This window comes from Gavia stellata, chromosome 7, assembly GCF_030936135.1.
Source record: "Gavia stellata isolate bGavSte3 chromosome 7, bGavSte3.hap2, whole genome shotgun sequence".
Classification (NCBI taxonomy): Eukaryota; Metazoa; Chordata; class Aves; order Gaviiformes; family Gaviidae; genus Gavia; species Gavia stellata.
This window is the reverse complement of record NC_082600.1, coordinates 46,259,430-46,283,282: the sequence shown is the minus strand read 5'-3', so window position 1 is coordinate 46,283,282 and position 23,853 is coordinate 46,259,430. Positions and strand designations below refer to the sequence as shown.

Here is a 23,853-nt window from a genome sequence, read left to right as displayed (position 1 = left end):
CTGGGAAGCAGAGCTGCATTTATTAAGGCAGTGTTTGAGTCTTGCTGGAGCCCAGTACCTTGGCACTGTCTAGTCTTCCTTTATCCCCGAGCCTAGATCCAAGTTCATTAGCTAACCTCTGTATAAAGAAAGTTGTCCAAGAAAGCCAGCCTAGCATGGGAGGAAAGGGAAAAGGCAACAGCCGGAAATACTATGGTGCATTACAACACTGCCGCTGTTTTTGCTGGATGCTATCAATGGTCCTTGTGGCATTTCTATTCTACGTTGCCCTCCTCTCCCCTCTCTGCTGAGCCAGGCACAGTCGTGGGCAGCCTGTGGGGATAGCTGTACTGTCAGGAGGCAGAGTTGAACTGCTTCGTTGGGCTGACCCATGTCTGTGCTGAAAAGCATTTTCCTATATTTTGCAAGACACTGGGAGGATGGCATGCCCCAAATCCCTCTGCAGGTCTTGGGGAGGGTTGAGCCCTCCTGTCTGTGTTGCAAGTGATGGAAAGCAGCTGTTCTTTGTTCTGTGCACACCCTGCTCCAGACCAACTCCTCTGGTGTAGCAGCCAGTCCCTCTCCCTCTTGGGGAAAGCTGACCTGATGCACTGAGCTGGGCCTGGAGAGTAAGGGTTTTAAGGTGGGATGTGAGGAGGTCTGTGTGGACCGAAGGGAGAAGCTGCTTTAATGAGCTCTTTGCTAAGCCTGCCATGCAGGCCAGGCGCTGTCTTCCCCTCAGGCTGCTCCGTGGAAGTGAGGTCTCTGAAGCTGCTGTGTTCTGGTGGAGAGCTTGATGCTTCTCTAGAGTGAAGCTTTTGAGTGTGCTTCTGTCTCGACTGATGGCATGCTTTTTGCATGTGCCAGATGTTGAGGAAGGTGGTATGCATTAGTCTCTCAGTGTCATAGGAAGTAGTTGACATGAGAAGCTTTTTCCGTTATGGTTGTTCAAGGTCTGAATGGGGATTTTTGAGCTCATACAACGTGGTAGATCAGCATTAATCTAGCGGAGAAACTGCTTCTGTAGAGTTGCTGTGAGCTCCTAGCGTGGACAGGTTTTGCATACCTCATGCAGGTTTTCCAGAGCTGCTAGGTTTTGTTGAGGAGAGTGCTGGCACAAATGTGGTGATGGAGCTCTATCTGCTTTGGACCCTGAGCAGAGCCTCTGTGATTGCATCCTGTGCAGGCCAGCCCTCGCTGTCTGAAGTGTGTTCTCCAGCCTTGCTTGGAGCTGATGAATTAAGCCTTTAGAGACACCAGTGACTCTTTTAGAACTTAGTCATTGAAATAGCACTTCTCTACAGCTCAAGGTCTATGAGAAGGTCTCTTGCTATAGCTGAAGTAGTTCAGGGACTTGGTGGTATTTTGCAGCGTTGGAGCCTTACTTCAGGGAGGGGTTTGACCTGCTTTGATTAAAGGGAAGAAGGTTATTTGGACTGTGTGCCTACTTGCTACAAAAGATACCGAAACCATAAGCTTGGAGCATAAGCTTAGTTTCTGTAGTCAAAACTTAACACATCTCTACCTTTTTGGGCAGCAGACATGGGCCATAGCAGATGTTTCTCCTTAAAGGCAAAACAGTTCTCTTGGACAAATTCAGTAGTGTCTGGAAACTATTTGTTTAGAATATATAACTGTCTGTCCTACTTCTAACCCTTCTGTAAATGGAGCTGGAGGCTATTACTTAAAACAAAGCCTGGAGTTTAAGAGCCTTTCTGTTGGTCCCTGTGCCAGGCTCAATGCTACCACGTGAAGGAAGGCAGTGCTGGGGGAGGACAGCTGGGGACCCCCAGCTGCTCTTTCCAGAAAGGTGAGTCAGCTCCATCACAGCTTAGTTCTTCCATGCCCCTCTTCACTGGGCTCTGCTGCAGGGAAACTGCTGGCCCGACCTTGAGGGAGCTGCATCCTTCTGGCTTGGGTGTGGAAGGAGATCTTGCTGAAACCAGGGGTGAAATCTCCACCCGCAGGGTGGAGGGGAGACATCATCCCCACTTTAGGAGTTTAAAGCAGTGGAGCAGAGGAATTAAACTCTATGGAAGGCAGATGGGATTTCTTCTGTGCAGGGTCTGAAGCCAAGCCAGTGGCAGAAGCAGCCTCGCTATGCTGTGCAAACTTCTGAAGATGCTGAGCAGAGATACTTGCCTGCTAGGAGGTAAATATACTGTTGTTAATAGGACTGTTTTCTCCCTGTGGTTTATTTTCTCCCTGCCTTCCCCTTTTAGTGTTTTCCACAGCAGCTCCTGGCAAACGGACGAGTTGTGGACTAGAGCAAAGATCAGAGTGAAAACAGGCCTTGGACAGTCTGAGCACCTCATAACAAATAACTTCCCAGGAACTCAGCTCAGCAGCCGTTCTGTGTTTTGTCAGCAACAGCAAAACTTAGGTGACATTTCAGGGTCAGTGAGCCAAGAGAGATGTCACATAAAGCTCAGTTTGCATCTTTGTTAAGACAAATATTTTACTAAGACTGTAGTTTAAATGTGGGACTGACTCAAACTGTGTAAATTCAGCAGTTCTTGGCAATACCAAGTTTGAGAGGAATTTTTTAGGTGCCACAGCTGTTGCGTGTTCAAGGGGCCTTTCTAGTTTGATCAGCAGATTGAGTGCTGCGGTGTGGCATGTTGGGACATAAGGCAAGGGGGAATTCTTGTTACTGCCATCTTGTCTTTTTGTCTTTTTTCTTTTTTCTGGGATACAACAGCTATGTGCTTTCTGCAGCTGCGTCAGTCTTTATCTGTCTTCATAGATGGGAACTTGCTTGGTGACTTTCTAATCCTGTCCCCAGAGCTAACTGCATGTTGTGCTCTCTGCCAAGCCAGGAAAGCTTGCAAGCAGCTTATTTCAGACTATTGCTTTATCTTTGCTCAGAAAAGCTTCTTTGTATGAGGAGCTGAAGCATAGTGTAAACTTTGAAAATGTGGAGCCAATGCCTGTCCATACAACCCTCTCTGCCAGCTTGCTTGAGGTGGTGGTGTGGCATTTCCCTTGTCCCCCAAGTATCAGAACGTTCTCTAATGAAGCACAGAATTGCAATCTCTCTTCAGCCCCGTTGGTTTATTTAGTATTTCACTTCATCCTATCTTGAAATCCTGCTGGTCTAAGAACTGCCACCTGCAGTTTGTGTCCGCTGGAAGCCTCTCACTTGCACTCCTTGTTCTTCCCTTGTTTCTTCAAAGTCTGTTTTAGATCTTTGCACAGCAAGGGGTTTCCAGCCTTTGCCACTTCTAGTTGGGTGAATGGCACAAGTTCCAGCTTCTTATCAAACCTGGAGACTTACAAGCTTCTCAGCAGTTACTTTATTACGGGTATAATGGTGCTCTGATCCTAATTTGGGAGCTGGGGTCATCTACATGCAAACACCTCACAGTGCAATATAAAACATGGTGATATATGGAAGCTATACTTTTTCTGTTTTCCCCCCTCCTTCAAAATGAGGTGGGAAAGCTGTATGTCTCTTGCCTTCTCAATTCAGTGTCTGGATTCAGCTGAGTCCTCACAGGGACATATTGCTCTACTAATCCTTGCCCTAGATAAGACTGTGTGGTGAGAGGCAGAGGCTGTGGCTGATGTTTCATAATGCTTGACTCTCTGTTGGTGGTAAGATGTGTTGGCTTGAGGGGCTGGGGTATTCTGGTGTAAAGTAGGGGCCAAGCCAAAATGCCTAAGCCTGGCTTTGGAAGGGGCAAAGCACTTCACTTAAGGGAACCTGCATGCAAAGTGAATGCTGCTGCTTTTTTGTGTTTGTGGGCTGAAGCCATAATGTTATAACAGAGACTGACAAGACGAAGATTTCCTTCCTGGGAAGGCTCCAGCTGCTAGATATCTAATCCTTTGGCAGCTGGTTCCCAGCCTGGTCCCATAGGGTCAAGGATTTCTCTATTCAAAAAATCTTTAAAATCATATGCTAGATATGTTTGTCCTTCCTCGGTTCTTCACAGAAGCTGTGCACTTACCCTGTGCTTCTGACAACAAGGTTCTAGCAGCAGGGGGTCTCTTCCTCAGGCTGTTTTGAACGGTCCTCTATACAACATCATGTACTACTAAAATACTGTGTGAAGGACTGCCAAGCAGAACCTGGGGCTCCTGTGCAGTTGGCTGAGGCTCTCTTCCTGGAATCACACTAATCCTGTTTACTTTGGGAGGAGTACTATGGGTGAGATGGGTGGGAACAGCAATAGAATGGTTGTTTTTACTTTGGAAGTATGGAGAATAGTGAATACCTCTTATTTGTCTAAACTAATAATCCAGCTATATAAGTTTTGTTCTTGCTCTTTCAGATCCTGGGCGCTGTGATCCTGGGTTTTGGAATATGGATTCTGGCCGACAAAACCAGTTTCATTGCGGTTCTACGTAAGACTGTGTTTCCTTCTGAATTGACTCGAGTCCAGGGCTGTGCTTGATCATGGTGTAGCATGGGGATGGCAATGCTTTTGTATATACGGTCTGTGACCTGAGCAGTAACATAGTGTATAGCAAGACAGGACTTTCAAGGACAGGGTGAAAGGGAGCAAGCCTGAAGACACAGCGTTCCTCCTAGTCTTGTGGATTGCAACACCAGAGTCAGACTGAGTGAGACCATTGCCTCTTCAGCCAACAATCCAAATACTTCATCCTAAACCTAAGGACTAGTATTTCATGCTATTTTCACTGCATGCTGTGTGTTTCCACAACAGCTTCCGCATGACCATCCTGTCCAAAGGCCCCCAATGCCTTAATGTAGTTTTGCTCTGTGAGTCCCTTATGTTCTCACTGCTTTCTGTACTGATCTATTTCAATTCAACTGCTTCAAATGCCAAAGAAAGAAGATACCTGGTTTTACTGATGCTTCTTCATGTACATTGGAAATACCCAGTGTGTTTGTTCCTAAGCAGTAGAGGATGCAGATCTGAGGAGGGTGGAAGATGTGGGGCTATGAAGTCTTTAATGCTCTGACTTCTAAAATATGCTGGATCGTACACACTTCATGAGACTTAGCCTGGCCATCAGAGGTGTTTTGTGTCGCTACACGTGCGAGGTGCTAGCTTCCTTCCCTGTTAAGTTGGCCAAGAGCATAAACTTGAGTCTTAACAGAGGGTCTGCTTTCTGCAACAACCAAAAAAACCTGAGTTGGCAGGGCTGTAAGTGGATTCTCACCAAATGAGTAGCTCACTCCATCTTTCACAAGCTCTGCTTCCTTTGTGCATTTTCCTAGAGGGGCCTTCAAATAACTTTTCTGCTTGGCGGGTCTGGTTACTCATTGCCACTACCTCCAGAGTTGCTGATAGTGGCACCAGTGTCAGACGCTGCAGGAGGGCTGCCTGCATGCTGCTTGCAGCCCCAGGGAGTGAACAGTAATGGCATTCGTAGCCCTGTTCCCAGCTACACTGATCCTGCAAAGGGCTTTATCTCCCAAGTCCTGCTGAATGCTCTGGCCTGGCTTTGGAAGGTGCTGGGTGCAGACAACACCTGCACTAATACCATCCACGCAGATACTGCTGCTTGCTCTGTTTGTTGTGCTGTGGCATCTGGCTTGCTACTGCAGTACTAGAAGGGCAAGCAGCACAGTAAGGGGTGTTAGTTAATAAAGTGTCAGCAGAAATGCACTTTTAATACAGGCAGCCAAAAAGGAGCTTGCCAGGACCTGGCTATTTTCAGCACCCCTCACACTGAGGCATGTTTAGTACCAGTGGGCCAGCAGCGGTTCCCCCAGGCTGATGGGTGTTGATGCCACTTGCGGAGGTACGAAGTCCCTGGGTTTAGCTCTGCTTCTTCCCGTTCTATCTAGAATCTGTGCTAACAGAGCATTTAAGGATTTAGCTTCCTTCCTGGAGATTTCCAGCATCAGCTCTTTCTCCCTGCCCCCCTCGCTTCCTTTCCCATGCCTTGCCCCTCTTTCCCTCTGATTTAGTAACCCAGGCGTCAGGGAGGGAGGCCGGCACAGCAGGGCATTCCAGCTGCTGCCAAAGGAGCCTGTTGTACTTGCTTGGCTGCCTGCCCAGCGCAGGGGAAAACACGGAGCGACAGCAAACAGAGCAGGAATAATCTTGCCAGCAGAGCCTTCTCTTGCAAGACAAGACATTGCAGATGAGAAATGCAAGCATGGCTCCTGTACCCCTGCCACTGTCACTTCTCCGAAGGGTTTTTGAGTTGGAAATACCTTTTTCTTTCTTCTAATGAGAAGTTGACTAAGCAACTGCTTTCAAGCACTGTGGAGGTGCTGCAACCCGGGCACTTGAACACTTGTATGATGGCTGAGCAGATTTTGGGGGAGGAAATAGCATAGTCTTGTGAAGGCCACTCCTGTAAGGCTGCTGCTTCAGTAAATGCTTTGCAGTATCAGCACCTAACCTGCCCAGCGAGAGTCCCAGGACTGGAGAGGAAGGAGGAGCAAGATCCTGGTTTCTGTGGCCTATGTCCAGCCAGGGAGAGCCTGGCCTGGAAATGAATCAAGGCTGAAGTGACCTGTGTGGCAAACAGCTCTGGTTCATTTCTTGATAACTGATCTTTTTTCCTCTGTTCGGCATGTTCTAGGGAAAAAGTTCGGAAGCTGGTGACTTGCACCAGGTATCAGAAGTGGGGGGAGGTATGTGTTGGGGGGAGACTGTTAGTCTGGATTCGGTTACTCTCTTTTAACCTATTTCAGGAGGAGCTCAGAGGAAGCTTGCCTCCTGGGACTTCTGTCCAGGAAACTAAGTGCTGAGCACTAGGAACATTATTTTCATTAATCACTTGACATCCAGAATTCCCCTACGCTATGCAGCTCACAGGTTTAAGAATGTCTCAATCATAAATGAGGTTTCCGGTTCCTGTTTCTAGATAGAGTATCTCTTCAACTTTTATGCCACAATGCTTGCTCCCTCCAATCCTGTTCTGCAAGAAATAGTCCTGTGACCAACCCAAATGTAAGAGCTTGTTTCTTCTGTTGCTCACAGTAGTAAATGTTGAGGGGAGAGGACTGACAGCACCAGCATGTCTGAAATAATACTACTTAAACTTGGTAGAAAAAAACTGAGTGTTCAAGAGCACAGTCATTCCAGACACAATAGCAGGGGATAGCTTGGAGGATATGTAAAAGTAGCTAATTTGGGCCTGATACCTGTTTTGATCCTGGAATCTATTTGCAGGGGGTCATACACAGGTGCTGCAGCAGCCTGCAGTGAGTCCCTGGCCACAAGCCATTCAACACTGACTTGTCAAGTAACCTGTCACATCATCTGTGCTCAACACTAGCTGTAGCTCATGCATCACATTTCACTCCACGGAGTTTGTGTGTCCCACTGACTGCAAGTGGATAAGTAAAACCAGAATGGCTGGAACAAGGAATAGTGCATTCAAGTGAAAAGCCAAACCAAAAAGGGATTTTAGGACTTGAAAAAACAGCTTCCCTGAAGATAGCGAAGGGAATTGAAGCAAATGGGCAGTAGCTGTGGAGTAGAACATACTTTATCTTACTCTCACTCAGAGTGCATTCATGAAGGAGTTAAAAATCCAGTAAGCTGCTAGCTTTCTCCAAACAAGGTTCACTTATTTGGAGTGACCTTGAGTCTTCCAGGCTCTGAGATAATGGAGACCTGCAGGTTGGCTTTGAAATGCTTCCTTCATCGGAAGACACCCAGAAGCAGCCTTCTGTCCCCATGTTCAACATGCCTCTGTGCAGTCCCTTTGTAGAAGACAACAGACTATTATAAGGAGATATGGAGGCAGTTCTCTAAATGATGATGGCAGATGTAGTTTTTGTCAGAAGGTAATTTTGTTCTCTCTCCTGGCCCCTACAGAGATGTCATCTCCCTCCCTGAAGACCGGTGCATACATCCTCATTGGTGTTGGGGCTCTCACCATGCTGATGGGGTTCCTGGGCTGTCTTGGAGCAGTCAATGAAATCCGATGTCTCTTGGGTCTGGTGAGAGAATTCATGCTACATTTTAGATCCACCCTTTAATACCTCTCCTGCAAAATATCTGTTGGATTGTAGCTGGGGCTCAGGTCTCCTGGGGACGGTATTTCTGCTAGGTCAACTTAGATCCAGTTCTTAATTTGCACACATTAAATTCTCCAGCAGTCAACAGGCTGCAAGCAGCAGTTCCTGTTGACGTTACTGATGATGAGCTAACAACTCACTGAAATAGGAGAATATGTCACTGACACTTTCTGCAAACAGTGGGTTGAGGACTGCCAACTGAGGAGAGGTGTCCCAGGTGACCCTGTACCTCATCCCCCCACCCCGCATTGTGCTCTCAATGGTGCAAGGACAAGTATCAAGAGCAGAGAGAGAGAAGAGGAAGAGTGACAGTGTCCTGCTGTGCTGCAAAGTTCAGCTTTTGTGGAAAGTGCAAGAGTTGAGAGAGACTCGCCTAGGAATGTCCTATATGTCAGGGCCTCTCTTCACATGGTTCATCTATAGGAAATTTTCTGGCTATGATGGATGAGGTGGCACTAGCTTCATATATCTCAGCCTGCTACTTGACTCCTGCTTATTCAGAGCACTTACACATAGGAAACCAAGTACTGGCATTAGGAACATCTCCTAATGTAATGGTAGTAGCTGTCACCGTTTAAAAGTAACCTCAGATGTCAAACTTTCCTTAAAAGCAGTTCGCTGGTGTATCTTAAATTTAGATCCTCAAACAAATTAAATAGCATTTTTTAAAAAGGTAATTGAGTTTAAAAATAATAATAAAAAAATAATTAGGTTTCTAAATTTGACTTTTCTTGCCATGGAGGCTTGGGGTAGGCAGAGTCCAACTGATTGAGGTCAGAGTGGACTAAGAATGGAGCTGGGGGTGGGAGAGGGAGTCCCAGCTGGAATGACACATGCAGAGGGTGCTTGTAAACCCTCTCCCTCCTGAAGTCTTCCTGTTGGCCTGATGGGAGAAGTGCTGAAGTGCACTGGTCTGATGTAGATGCTTGTACTTAAGCCTTTTACTGGGGAGGGCATTGTTGATAGCAGAGCTTGTCTGCAGGCAAAGGTGTTGGCTCAGTGTTGTGACTTCTCCTGTATATGAAATCTTACTAAAACTTGTGCTATTATGTACAGACCTTTCCAAAGGCTGGTAGTGGTCATCTGGTCTCTTTTGTTTCCAGTACTTCACCTGCCTGATGGTAATCCTCATAACTCAGGTTGCTGCTGGACTGGTCATCTACTTCCAGAAAGAAACGGTAAGTGTTTCTTACTGTGCATGTTTTCGTTGGTCTTGGTTTGGGGGAACAACAGATACCTGGAAATTCTTTCTTCCAAACTGGGCTATACCATTAGCAGATGTAACTGGATTCTCCTTTCCTCTACTCCAGCTCAGCAGCTTTGCTGTACAGTTTGCTTCTTCTATATCTGCCAGCCTCAGTAGGGCTACTTTCTCAAGGATTATGAAGCTCTGTTTGGTGTGCAGGCTTTATTTTTGGGTAGTAGGAACAGTAAAAAGAAGTTCCTGAAAGGCTTTTGACCACACTTCCTCTTGATCCTGCTGCAGACTACTATTTGGGCATATAGTAGCAGTGATTACTACCATGTTGCCATCACTAGTGCGTTGGGGAGTTACCAGCCTGAGTGATTGCTTTTCTGACTGGCCTCCCTCGTTGTGTCATCTTGTTCCCTCCTTTTAGTCCTCTGCATCTGTATGTAAAACTCTCGTTGGAAGAGCTGTCCTCTTTCCCCAAGAGCAAACCCAAGTATCTGACCGTTCCTGTACTACAGTTTGAGCTTAAAGCCAAGTGGTTTAACATTTTGAAGTGGATCTCTTTATCAGGAATGCAGTTTCACAGTGTATGCTTCTAGAGGTCCAAGAAGCTTGCTAGTTTAAAGGGAGTAACTTTTGAGCTACTTAAGTGCATTGCAACAGCCTGTCCTGGCTATAGGTTCCCTGGCCAGCGCTGTGCCCAGTCAGGCCTCCAGCCATTTGACAGCTAAATTGGGAGCCACATTCACACAGTGGAACAAGTTGCAACAGTGGGGTTCCTGCTGGCTTCTGTCCTGGTATGCAGATTTCTGGTACCAGTTGTGAGTATCCCTGTCCTTTGCCACCTAACTGTATATCTATACCACTGCACGGCTGTGCTTGCTTCTCCTAAGCCAACCCTCCTGCTAGGTGGTTACAGAAAGCAGGTAGTTGAACAAGTGGTGAAGTTTGGGGGCAGGCGGAAGGTGCTTGCTCCCAGCGTAGCTGGTATGAGCTTTGTGCAAGTGGCTGTGGTGACTGTGAGCAGCTGTTGGCTGGGTTCCTTGCCAAATGTGGTGTGAATGTAGCTTGCTCTCTGGTCTGGCTGGAGCTGAAGGAGAAACTGAAACATTGGCTCGCTGGTCTGTGAAGTTACAGCTTTAAACAAGCTGCTGATTCTCAACAAAGAGCTCTGACTAATGCAGAGGAGGAGGTGTGGGGATGGGCATTCCCCTGCGATGGGGAAATGTGACTTTTTGGACCGTGAAATTCCATACCTCCATTGGTACTTCTCCAGCTGTCACTCCACTCTAAAAACTCCAGCTGTTGAGCTGTAGCTCTTCATTTGAACCTCAGTCATACTAGGGAGAGAATAAAAGTGCTGGGGGTTATTCTGGACAGCCCTTGGAGCTTGTACAGATCCAGCAGAATGGTAGGGGAAGCTGGGCTTTGAACAGATTCTCCTGTTCAGTCCTCAGTGAACAAAACTTATGGAAAAGCTCTTCTAGTGCCTTCTATTTCAGGGATCCTCTTAAATACCTACTTAGAGCAGTAAGAAAAACTGTTTCAGGAAGGTCTTGGCTGAAACCTCCCCCACACTGGTTTGTGGCTGTGCTTCAGTGATGCTATGCATGTCGCTCTGCTTCACTTGGTGTACGTCATCCCGGGGCAGTTTGGAGCACAGTGAAGCAAACTGAAAACTGCTCAAGATCCAGTCTCTAGATGTCTATTGTGTTCTTTGTGTTTATTTCTTTCTGACTTCAGGAACTTGGTTAGATATAAAATGAGGAATAACAAGAGTGGAGGAAAGGATCTTTGATTCAGAATGTAGCAAGGTGATACTTGCTCCTCCACTTCATGTAGCTGAAGTATTTATTTCTGTGCTGCAGGAGAGTAGACAAGATTGTTGTTGTACTCCTCTCTACCTGCCCTTTTCTTGATTAGTAGCTACTGAACAGATTCACTTGATGTTTCTTTGATGGAATATCTGTTCCTTTTCAGTGTCAAAATCCTTCCCCACCCCTGAGATATGAAAGTATGCTGAAATAGAGTTAGCGTAACTGTAAAAGGCTGAGTCTCTGACAGGGAGGCTGCTGCTTTGCCTCCCCCATGGGCATTGCTAGAGGAATGCCCCTTCAGACGGGAATTGCCCAGCAACATCCATTTCCCTATATCAGTTTCAACTGAAATGGTGTGGTGCGGTGGGTTTTTTTAGGGACAACAAAATAGTAATGTCACAAATGTTGCATTCTGCTTTGTGAGCTGAATGTTGCTACTTACTGGATCACAAGCTCCTAAACATGTGAGAGCCTGGGCAAGGTCTCTCTTGGCTGAGTTCACACGGTTCTCTGCAGCTTGGCTCTAAATGCCTTGAGCGAAGGAGAGCAGTGGTCTTTTGGGAATTGCCCTACTTGCTAGCTATTGTTTGCAGCAAACAGGCCTGTGTGATTGCGTGCAGCGACTTGCCTGGGGTTACGGACTATGCATTAGTTTCAGAATCTGAAGTGACTTGGGGGGGGGGGTGTGAGAGCCCCCTCCTATTTTTTTGAGCATATTTTTGTGTGCAGGCTAGATGCTAATAAATGCTGGGGGAAGGATCTAGCTTGAGTCCTGGACAGAGGGACAGGATAGATGACCGACAGTGCCTGACAGTGGAAGAAGCCTGCATGATTCATTCCAAGACTGGAATCAAAGACCTATGCTCTTGCCTCTGGTGTTCTGCTTTCTCCAGCTCCCTCTTCAGTGAGCCTGGGTGAAGGGGAGACTGACAGCCCTGCTGCTTTCTGGTAGTGGTCTGGGGCTTTGGTGCCTGGGCTTGGAATGCCCCTGCTGTGGGGAGGCAGGGTTGTGCCTTCTCACACCGGGCTAGCTAGAGCTGGGAAGCAGCAGGAGCCCAGAAAGCAAGGGTAGCGATTTCTTGGAGCAATCATGCTCCACACAGCACGAAGTCCTGACAGGCCTGAAATGGGTGAAGATGTTGAAAGCCTGCCTAAGTATTCAATATGCCTTTCTAGCTTGTTGCTCTTTCAGTTTTCCCCTGCCAAGTGCAGCAGGGTGATCTGCTGCAGGTGTGTGTGTTTCCCCTTTGGGCTCCTGTGCTGCTTAAACCTGTGAACAAGCTGCCTCTGTGTGTGTGCTCTCCAGAGCTGTGCTATTGTTGGCGTAATATTTCCCCTTTCTGCAACTACTTTCTGAAACACCTAAGAATGCTTGAGATTTTCTGTAACTGAAATGCCTCAATTCTTGAAACCAGAGCTGTTTGTAAGACTTCTGGCCTGTTCTTGTGTAAGACTAGAGGAAGAGCAGAGATCCAGCTTCCCTATGCATCTGTGATTGGGGATATCTAGTTCAGGCTCTGCCTCTGCTTGTGGTGGGCTCCTGGGATGGAGAACAGAGGCACTGCCTGGGATTCTTGCAGAAGTGACCCTAGGCTCCATCTGGCCTAATACCTAAGGGGCCAGATGGGCCCAGGGTAGGACAACAAACCCAGCTCTCCTTGCCTCCCTCTGTGCATGGGGAGTAGCAGTGTGCGGGAGGGGTAAGGGTGGGAACTTGATGTTCAGTTACTGATAAGGCTTATGGCAGCAGCCAAGGCCAATCTCATTAGTGAGAACCAGGTCAGGTTGCCTTGATTTGAAGGGAAGGAAAAGGGGAAGCGAAGTAATTAAAAGGGGAAGAACTAGACATCATGAGAAGAAAGATCATGCAGCTCCCATCTGTCTGGCCTGACACAGCTGATCCCAGTGAGCTGAGCTGCAGTCTTCCTAGGAAGAAGAGCTGCTGATGTAGAGAAGCTTCTTTCTAGCCGTAGGCATACCTTCCTCTTGCTGGGTGTCCCTGGCTTTGCCATGGTCATTTGCAATGCCTAACAGTAGAAGGAAAGGGAAAAACTGTTTCCACTGATCTGGAATATGCTGTAGCACCACAGACAAAAAGGTAATACATGGGATGGGAGCATCCTAGTGCTCAGGCTGATGTAACTATCCCATCCCTCAAGCAGTCTAATGACACTTCTGTCCAACCTCTTGTGATCTGGGTCTGTCCTTAGCAGTAACAGATGTCCTCCTGTACAGGCTGGCTGAGATGAGCTTCAAAAGGAGGTGGGAGGAAGAAGGTGAAAGAGTCTGCTGGGTGGTAGGTTGCACCTCTCATCAGACTGAAAGGTGGTGTAAATATCTCTGGTTAAGAAATTGGGGGTGAAGGGATGATTTGATACACCTGAGCTTTGTGATAAGACTGTTAATGATCAGTTTAAGTAGTTGTAGTACTTCCTGTCTTAATATAGAAGCAGCAGTTGTAGAAGTTTGGGGAGAGGCTGATTAATGCTTTGTGAAAAAGGGAAGTTTCCACCAGCTGAATGTCAGAAAACTCAGCTGCATACAGGAGCAGAGTGACTCATACCTTCCCTGAGCAGTGGAGATGAACTGCAGTGACTGAGATTCTGGACCGGAGTCTCGCTTACAGTGCAAGGTTAGAAATATGTTACCTGTGAGTACTTAAGGCAATGTTGTCCTTCAGCTTGCATATATCTTTCACCTGTATCTCGTCTGGGGCAGGCAGCAGTTGTTCAGCCTGCGTCTTACCAGGATAACTATACCCACTTCTGTTTCCTTATTGCTCATCAGGTTTGTAGCCCTTCTCTGTGCCTGTGTGAGGACTTGCTGGGAAGTACTGGTGCTTTGGCTGTTGCATTGCATAGCAAAGCTGCTGTCTTGCCTTCCCTTGAAGACTGAGGCTGCATATATTACCTTATCTGTACTTGCTACTTTTTGCACTTAGCTTTTTTTGAGTGCCCAAAGCTGCATATAACCTTTCTGAAGAGATATAGTTCGTGCTTTGTACAATTGTGTTACTATTTTCCTGTCTCTCCTGGAAGAATTTTGCTGATGCATACTAAGACTGTTTCTGTTCTCTGACTCTGGACCACGGGAGCCTATAGAGTGTTTTGTTTTGTGGACACCAAGCATCCCATGTTTTTTCGTGGTAGATCTCCAGTTGTCCTCTATACATTATAACACTTATTTGCCCAGGACTCCCCAGCTTTGGTATCTTGTGAGTTAGATTTATTTCCCTTTCTATTATGATCTTAAGGGGATGCGTGATTGCTCGGTCTGATGTCTGAACTTCTCTGTGTATCAAATGTGCTTCCCATCAACACTGTAACAAGCATAATGCTGTACTCAATAAGCAAAGGAATTTATTCCAAGCCTCACGTTCCGAGGAACCTGAGTAGCCGTCTCTTGTCCATTTGATAAGCTTGAGAAGAAACTAATTGGTGGAGGAAATGGGGACCTCGAATTAACTCATTTTCTCTAGAATAACTTCCTTCTTACACAACAGCAGGCCATGCAACATTGAAAGCTAGGGTGGATTTGTTGTGTTTACTTCTGCCTGGAAAAAAACTTTCTTAGCAAGAAATGCCACCTGGTCATCATAGTGGGACTTTATCTTGGCACCCCATTCTGTATTTCATCCTGTTGATCATATTTATTGCCTCGTCTCAAAAGCATAGACAAGACTGCAGAGTAAGGCATTTGAAGGTCAGTCTGGGGGATTTGCCACTGCCTGGTTGCTTTTTTTCCTTTAAGTATCGCTTTGTGCCAATTAAATGCTCCTTTTCCAATTATTTTAGTCATGGTTCTGTCTTTTTGCTGTAACTTAAAAATAGCTGTATTGTGCGAGTGTGATAGCCTGAGCACCTATTACTGTTTCCTTCAGATCCTTTGGAGAAGGTCTAAGCAGAAGCTATTGCCCGTTTCACTTTTTTGCAGTGCTTGTAGTCTCTATCTGCAGTTTGTCTCTGCTCTAGTCTCATTCACTGGAGCTAGAGCAAAGCAAAATGTTTTCACACTCATGACAATGATGAGCCCCTGGTTTTCTCCACTGTGGGCAAGGTGGACCCACAGTAGGACTAACACAGGTGATAGGGAGGGGTGTTATGTACCCTAAGCCCCAAAGAAAGAGGCTACAGGGAATTAACTAATCTAACTCTCCTGCCTTTTTTTTCTTGCCAGCTGAAAGACGAGTTGTCCCGCGTTGTTATAAGTCTGATTAAAAATTATGACCCTTTAAATGATGATGCGAGGAACTTGCAAGGTGCATGGGACTACGTGCAAACACAGGTGAGTCATGGGGGGCAGCAACAGGCGGACGATGCTGTTTGTCCCTGCAGTAAATGGCCTTTGAAAGTAGGCTGAGGACAGGGAAACAGGTATTGCAAGAGGCAATACTGTAGCATGTTGATCTGGCTGATCTACAAAGTTGCCTGTGAGGTTTGGTGCCCACATACTAGAAAAACTGTCTTGCTTGCTATTACTAGGTAAGATCCTGAACCATTGCTGCGTGCTGGCTGTTAGGACTAGCTAGTAGTCCTAACTACTACCACCCCAACGCTTCTCATTGTCTGCAGGGCCTCTGGAATACCAGCATGTGTGAAAGCCACAGCGCATACTATTTTTGTAGCAAGTAAAGTCCCTAGCTTACTGCCAGGCAAGTCAGCAGCACTGTCTGCCTTACTACTTGGTGCATGTTGCTTGCTTATTGTGATGGCTTTTCTGCAAGTGTGAGTGTTCTTGGGAGCCATCCAACCGCCCATGGTTTCTGTTTTAGCATCAGGGTCAGCGCTTGAGCAACTAGGTCAGTGTTCAGGCACACTGGAGTCATGATAGCTGTTTACTGCCAAACCACAAGCTTGAGAGCTGGCTGGCTGTTGTGGTTAAACACATGCCCAGCATGGGACTGTTGTGTAGTAAGCACAAGTAATAGCATTTTTCTTCTGTCTGTTCTTCAGTCTGCAAAACACTGACCTGCAGTATTTCTCCTCCTTGGAGGGAGAATGATTTATTTATGTTTTATCACTGTAGTTGCTTCTCCTTGCTAGTGGAATCAAGAGAAGGCTGAGTCTACTGTGGAGAGAGGGTCCTGCTTGAGCCCTTCTTTTATGTAGGTACAGAAGAAGAAGGTTTTGTAGAGGTGGAGAAGTCGAGTGTTAGGAGTCTAATTCCTCTCATACGCTAGAGTTAACATTTGAAAAGAGGGTGGGTGTTCTGTAGACCAGTCTGGGAGTATAAGTCCAAGCCTCTGTGAGGCAGAGGTCGTTCCTTCTGGAGGCTGGATCTTCAACACTTGTTTAGAAACCAAATGCTTGTCCTGGTGTGGGTGTTAGCCTGTTTGTACTTCTGCTCTCACGTCTGTTATGTCAGATTGAAATATTACGTTTCCTTTCTGAGCAGAAGGGGATTTTCCCTAAACTTCCACCTCAAGTTTGATAGCCTTTCTGCTCTGTACCACTGTGCAAGCACTGGGATCCATGCTTAAGATAACATTTTAGTCTTTGGACTTTCCAATGTGCTTTCCCCTCCAGCAACTGCAGTTTTATCACGTGGCTGTATAGGAATGTAAATGTTTCTTCGGATGGAAAACTTTCCTCATCCCATCTTCCAGCCAGTCCCAACTGCAGCTGGGCGGGTGCAAACTCATTGTGACTGTCTGGGGCTCGGAAGCACGTCGATGCCATCATGCGGTGGCTGCTGGTGTCCCCCGGGGGCCACAGCTGAGATCAGTGCTACCTTGCAATTGGGAACCAGAAAATGAAGAGTTCCTGCTTCACGTCTGCTCAAAAAATGTATGCGACTCAAAGAAAAGTAAAGTCTTAACATTTAAACCTATGGCAATGGCATTGCTAGTGGAAGACTAGGTAGTAAACCTTTTGAGATGTCTTTGAATACATGGGATGTCTTGTCAACACGTTAATCTTTTGCCTGCTTTGCTTCTCCTTCACCAAATCAATCTGATGATGAACTGGTGGGACTGAAAAAAATCTCTCAAATGTGTCACACAGGACAACTGCCCTCCTCCAGCTGACCGCCAGCAACATCTGTTTTGCACTTTTACTTCTGTTTAACGTCACCTGGAGATAAGATGAGGTTTGCTAGTATTTAGTCTGCAAAAACTAAACAAAATTACACTCTGTAGAATTGATGTCAAGCTGCATGGTCTGCTGAAATCTGAGTATCTAGGCTTCATGCAGCAAGGCTTGCGAAGGATTCATATTCAATCGTGACTGGTGTGCTAAAACTTTATGGATGGCCTGTGCATATTATAGTCTACTATGCTAAAGTCTGCTACAAGTGCCCCTTTAACTCTTGTCTTGCTAGCAGAGTGATCCTTTGGTAGGAAATAATGCCCCTGTCCTCTGGATGGCCCTACATGTAGGTTATCATCTGGTAACTAGGGTGATGTTCTAATGTAACTAATTCATGCAAACTGTATGGCCTGACTGTTTTTGTAACATGGAGAGTTCCTGTGTACTTCCACCTCCACTGCCGGTTTGTTTTCACCTGCAGTATGTTACCAGTGCAAAGTGTAAGACCGTGATGATCTCTCTCTGCTTATTAGATTGGCTGCTGTGGCTGGACTGGAGCACAGGACTGGGAAAATAATGAGATTCTTATCAACCGAAGCATGACTTCATATCCCTGCTCCTGCTCCAATAGCTCCAAGGACTTCCAGGTAGAGAGCGGTTTCTGTAATCTGGATGCCAACGGCACTGCAACGTATGCTGACTGGCCTGTTCATGAGCAGGTGAGTGGGTATGTCTGGGCCTTGTGAAGCTTCCACTGAAGTTGCTGTGTCTTTGTTCCTCCGGGAATTATTTAGAGCACTTTTTTCACATCAGTATTGCTTGAAGTACCTGTGGAAATGGGGGTAAAGGGGGGCAAAGGGATCCTGCCCTTTTCTGCTAAATATACTGTGAAACTTGGTATAGCATGTAACCGGGATAATCTCTGCATGTGAAAGGAGATGTTTTATGGATTTTCAGTCTTGAGATATGTAGATTTGTGCTTCTTTCCCTTGTGACTGTGTTTTTCTTCATAGGGATGCATGGATGGTGTAGAGAAGTGGTTGAAGGACAACCTTGGTGTCATTCTTGGGGTCTGCACCGGTGTTGCTGTTACAGAGGTAAGTCACTCCCTGATGTGAAGCTGTACTGTCTTACCATGCAGACTCTGTTAAAGGTAAAGCTACTTTTTTCAAGTAATAGACACCTGGTTTAATAGCATTGCAGTTCTAGCTCTTGGTTGTGTCTACCTGGAGCTTTGAACTGCTGCTTTCATTGCTTGGATTAAAAATTGAACAACGCCCTGTCTACTTATGGTTCCTGCTGCTGTCACTGCGTGCACAACCAGGAAGAATGAGACAAGCAACATCCCGCTAGTAAGATCCCACTTGTTGCCTTTAAAAAGCCCATAACATAGATTCCAGATGAAGGCACATCTCTTCGCAGCAAAATACTTTTATCTCGATTATTGCATTTTCCTTGCATTGGGGACCAACTTGTTCACCTGCATGGTGTCATTAAAAGGAGACCACTATATTCTGCTCCTCTCTACCACCCTTGCTTCCCACCTTATTACCTGTCTGGTTGCTGACTTTTGTTCCTGTTCTTTATTACTTATTCCAGCTGCTGGGGATGATACTGTCCATTTCACTCTGCAAGAACATACACAGTGAAGACTACACCAAAGTGCCCAAGTCTTGAGTTGGCTGACTCCCGAGCTACAGCACCACAGAGAAAGGAGCAAACAGAACATTCCTGCCTCATACCCAGACTGTCCAACCATTGACCATTATTCCTGTGACATCCCATTTCTGATACCACTCTGCTAAGAACTCTTAGAGCTGCAATACAGCCTGACCTTCTGGCAATAGGGCCCTTGGGCCACCTGCATCCTGCCTCTGGATTATTTCTACTTCAAGAAGCAGAACTTAACTGTCTCGTATCACGTGAGACACCGATTAACCTGAGGGGACAATGCTTTTGCTGCCTGCTCCATGTTAAACAATACTATTCATATCTCCATTCTACAACCCACTGGGCCTAACATACAGTAACTCCTCTCCCCCCTTGATCTCCTCCCACACATCTTTCCTCCTACCCCTAGAAGTCCCATCTCTTTGTCCCATGAGCCAGGGTTGCTGTTGAGATTCCAGTGCTTTGGTAGCTTCACCTACTTCACTGACTTGTGGTGGTAACTAGTCGTGCTTTATAGGCCTTCTCCTCCCTTGCAGTTAACCTGATTCGGCTCCTACTATGCATCTTCCAGCCTAGGCTCTCATCTGAAATACCGAGCGCAACCCTCGTACTTGCTTCTCCTGCTTCTGGAGTCAGCTATGCCTTGCCTTCAGCGGAGCTCTTCCCTTCGGGCGTGATGAGAAACCACTGGGAGGGAGCCGAGCCTGCCTATTCCTAGTGTGGCCTGGCAGATTGTGGTGGTGGTGCTCAGCTGCTTCTCGGATGGGTCCCTTGGGTTCTGGATTTGACGCTTATGTGTTTCTCCCACTTGCCTCTTTACCTTTTCCTCTCCCCTTAGCACTGCTTTGCTGGCTCCTGTCAGCTTGGAGACACTTCAGAGACTGCTACATAGCATGGACTGAGCCCCAGGCTGGCTCTGCTGGTTGCATTCTTGGGTTGCCAACTTTTATAGAGGTTACGATTAACTTGATTCTTCCCCTGCCCCCTTTATGAACATAAAACTTGTTAGCTGTGGTTTTTAATTACGAATATGGAGGGATCTGACTGGATTGCTGACGCTGTATATTGGAGATATCACTGCTACCAGTGCCCGCTTTAGATTCTGTAGTTTGGGTGCAAGGAGAAGTGGCTTTTATTTCAGTTGTTCGGTCTTCTGACTCCACTGCAGTTGGGAGCCATGGCTGCAGCCTGAGCTCTGTCTCGAGTGTAAGCACTGCAGCAGATAAGTAGCTGGTTCTGCAATCGTGCAGGCTGGGTGGTTTCTGTGCTTAATGGCTGGGCTATTTGCTCTATCCAGCCAGTGGCCAGCAGCAAGGAGTGGTGTAGAGCAGAAGAAAGTAGGAAATGTATGTGAAAAACTGTTCCAACTTCTTAAATAAGGGAGCTGGGTGCAAATCCTTAGTCTTAGAGGTGGCTTGGTCGCAACAGATTTCCAGCAGTTGCACATGCGTGTAATCACCCTGACAGCAGGAAGCTGTATGAGAGAAGTGGATGGTCCTTGCCTGAGACCAGATCCGAGGTACTTGGTGAGAGAGCCTTTGCCTTACAGAGGTGGTCCCAGGACTGTCTGTTGTCAGCGGTGGGATTGGTAGGAGTAACCCTAGTAGCAGTTCAAAGGGGTGGCTTCACTACCCAGTTCTCCTTCTGGGAAGAAAGGCTCGTGCAGGTGATCAGGGCCCCAGCAGCAGGTCCCTGCTCTGTCCTTATCTCTGGATACAACAGTGATTGGGGAAAGTAGGTATGACTGGGCAACTGGTTTTCATGGAGGTCTGATAAAGCTTTGCTATTTTGAGACACCTGCCCCCTCCTGCACAGATCCTTCAAGCTGAGCTTTGCTATAGCAGAAGGCACCCTTCTTAGCAGTAAAGCTTGCTAGCTTTTGTAGCATAAAGTCTATTCTCTAATGTGTTCTTATTTGTAAGATTCTTGTTCAGTTACAGATGCCAATGCCGAGCAGCAAGTAAAAAGGAGCCCACGCTGGGTTTCCTTTTTGTTTATTTGTCTGTTTTTAGCAACATCTTCCTACTGGAAGAAATGCATGTACAGATATAAAAGTCTAGAGGGTGAATATTTCTGTAATAAAGACTTTGCTAAAAAAATGTATCTCTGCCTATGACTTGTGCATTGCAGTGGTTTCCCCTTGCTTCCTCTCCACCCCTTTCTGCTTACATGCAAATCACTGACACCTTGTTTGTTCAAGGTAGCAAAGGGCCTGTTGAAAGCAGTTCCGAGGCCCGCGTGTGAGATCAATGTGGACTGTGAAGATACTGCCCAGCGGAGAGAGGTGACAATTTTCCTAGGCTATATTCTAGAGTAAACTTTGCCTTGTTTCATGAAGTATGTCTGTCCTAGGGTGAGCTAACTGAGTGGTGGTTCCTTTGAATTACCTGCTATCTCCTAAGCTATGTGATCACTGTATTTGAAGATGTTGCTTCAAATCTGTACGGTCTGCACTGTGTGAGGTCAGAAGTCTCGGGGACTAACTGTCAAAACATAAGCTTGCTGCTATGCCCACAGTGCGTACAGCTCTTGCTAGCTTAGCTTTACCATTTTTCCCTCTATTCCTACTCACCTTCAGTAGGCTCCTCCAGGCTGCTATTTTAAAAAAAAGATTTCTCAGCCTGTGCCCTGCCACTGTGAGGAGGAATAAAGCTGAGGTAGCCGTTTTTGTAGGTCATGCCGCCACACACTGGGTTTGACTGTTTGAAAAGCTTTTGAGAAGTAGATAGAGCAACTGTATGAATCTTCTTGCTTCCCTTAGCTGAGCAGTTGGGAAGTGGGTACGAGCTGGATCTCATAATTCCTTCAGATTCTGCTCCATGGTGGTGTTTTTGGCCATTTAAAATAGCTGTCCTTAGAAGGACCTACATTAGTACACTGATGGAGTTGTTGCTTTAGGAAGTAATAACCATGATCTAAGTCCTCATACGTGTTTGAAGAAAGGGAGTGAAGTTTGCAGAGAAGGTGGTGCTGGGGTGCTACCAGCAAACACTGGTGGCAACTGGTCTGAAGTCAAGACTTCAGTTACCTTGACCAGCCGAGTGCGGAGCGGAAGGCGCTTAAATGGATCCTGGAGCCACAGCAGAGTGCAACGATCTGTCTGATCTGTGAGTACAACTCATTCTTCTAGGCTCTCCTGGGCTGTGCTTGAGGAGAGCTTGGTTCTTGGTCATATGGGACCTCCCCTCTTTCTGGTTGGTGTCCCAGAGCACCCTGCTTTAATCGGGTGGCAATGCTTTCCCAGGCTTTGGAGGGCCATGCTTCATGGCAAGGCTGCCAAACCCGACCAGAGGGCTGCTCGGTGGGGAAGGGTGCTGCTGGTTCTCCTTCAGCCTGATGTGGAGCTGGAAGGAGAAAGGAGGGAAGGGGAGGACTGCTGCTTGTCCCCAGCTTGGGTCCCCAACTGCCCGAGCTCCGTGGAACCCACTTGCCTTTGGCCACTGGAGGGAGGTGTTCCACCAAGAAAACTCAGCCTTGGTGCTGCAGTATCAGCAGCATCGGCTGGTCCCTGGGGGACGAGATGATGACAGTGATGGCTTCCTTCTGCTCCTAGTTACTCCTGGCAGCAGGGTAGCTAAAATAACTTGTAATTACAAATGTATTCTCCTCGTAAACGATTTGTGCTGCATGCTTGGCATTTTTAGGGATAATTTTCCCTTCCATTTCTTGGAGCAGCACACAGTTGGATATTTTGTTGTATGTCTTCCGCTACTGTATATGGGTTGTTCTCGGTTCTCGGGTTTCTGCCCCATGTGCTATGGAAGTTGAAGATAGCATGAGGAGCTTCCCCTGCTGCATCTTTCCTTGTCCCCATCTTTTTCCTGTTTCCCTCCATCCTCAGTTCCTTTGTGTGGTCAGTCTAGGGGGAAGGAGGGGACATCTGATGCTTATAAACCTGATCTTAAAAAAAAGATTCCAGGAAGAAAGTCCTCAGACCTTCAGAGAGCAAGAAACCTGCTGCCAGGCTCCCAGCTCATCTCCAGAGGTAAAGGTTTGCTGCCGGAACTAAAATCAGAATAGCACCCGGACTCCTTGGGAGCTGTAATGTTTGTCTAGCAAAACCCCCAGTGCCAGCCTCTGCGCTAGCTCAGCACATGGAAGCATTTTGTGCGTAACCAGTAAGCTGCTATATAGCTGTCCCAGGCCAGTAATTAATATTGCAAGAGTATAGCTGTGACCTCCCTGTGGCCTTAAGCAAGGCTCCTAGTAACGAACTGGTGACATTCCTCATTCTATGTGATCATGAGGAACTCAGAAGCTGCTCTAATTCTTCCCATGAGGTATTTTTTCCTTCTGGAAAGGGAAGAGGAATTGCATTAGTTAGAGTGGGTGTGGGTAAGGCTATTGGTGGCAATGCATCTTGTTTTCTGGGATGGTTTCTGTGTGGCACGTACTCAAAAGTAATGTGTGGCAGCTGTTCTTCTCTCTAACTCTCCTACATGTAGTGGTGTGCTGGTCCCTGGCGGCTTTGCTCAGGAATTGAGGCTGAATTTGGTAGACTTCAGAAAAGGTCTGATTTCTGGCTGTTTAAGGACCGACTGCAAGTGGTGGTGTCAGACTCCGGGACTTGGGTGAGGAAGGTGAGGAACAGCAGCCGCAGGGGCTCATTGCTGAAAAGCCTGAGGACCCTGGGATTCCCACAAATGCGTTTTCACAGCCAGTTGCTGCCACTCAATGCCATAAATGGAGAACATACTCTCAATTATTCATGGTCTGGCTCTAACCCATTAGCCTATGAGACTCTTGGCTCTAGCCTTGGCCTTTCATTACAAAGAATAAACCTCAGTTAGCAGCCAGGATTTCTGAATGACATCTTAAGCCAGGTTGATACTAAACACTTGCCAGTGTAAAATCTACTAACGTGGAAGTCTTCAAATACTTGTAAGCTGGCAAAAGGTCCCTAGCAAAAACTATGCTATTAGTGAACCAAAGCTATTAGTAAAATGTTGCTAGTGAAGCTACTAAGTGGTGTTTAGCCATTATAAACTTTTCTAGCAGGCATGTGCTGGTAGAGCGCATGCAATTTCTTGCCTTGTGGCAAGAATCTCTTCTGCCAAACATGGGAAATCACCTTCTTCTAAGTAGATTGTGTAACCCTAGCCATACATTCTTACTTCTCATAGGTATGAATTCACTGGTTTCTCCCTTCTAAGTTCCTAATAATACAACTGGCTGGGGTGTGTGTGTGCTGTTTGGCTCTTGTGGGGAGGG

The 23,853-nt window shown here is 46.7% G+C and overlaps 1 protein-coding gene across 1 annotated transcript in view; it reads left to right on the top strand.

Annotated features, from left to right (window-relative positions):
- CD82 (CD82 molecule) overlaps positions 1 to 20,739 on the top strand; it is a 42,029-nt gene extending 21,290 nt beyond the window's left edge. Inside the window, exons 3-9 of the mRNA XM_059819497.1 lie at positions 4,257 to 4,329; positions 7,734 to 7,858; positions 9,040 to 9,114; positions 15,122 to 15,229; positions 17,505 to 17,690; positions 17,985 to 18,068; positions 18,571 to 20,739. Coding sequence (XP_059675480.1) covers positions 4,257 to 4,329; positions 7,734 to 7,858; positions 9,040 to 9,114; positions 15,122 to 15,229; positions 17,505 to 17,690; positions 17,985 to 18,068; positions 18,571 to 18,648 — 729 coding nt within the window. The 3' untranslated portion in view covers positions 18,649 to 20,739. The remainder of the gene's footprint in view (positions 1 to 4,256; positions 4,330 to 7,733; positions 7,859 to 9,039; positions 9,115 to 15,121; positions 15,230 to 17,504; positions 17,691 to 17,984; positions 18,069 to 18,570) is intronic.
- Positions 20,740 to 23,853: the final 3,114 nt, after the last annotated feature.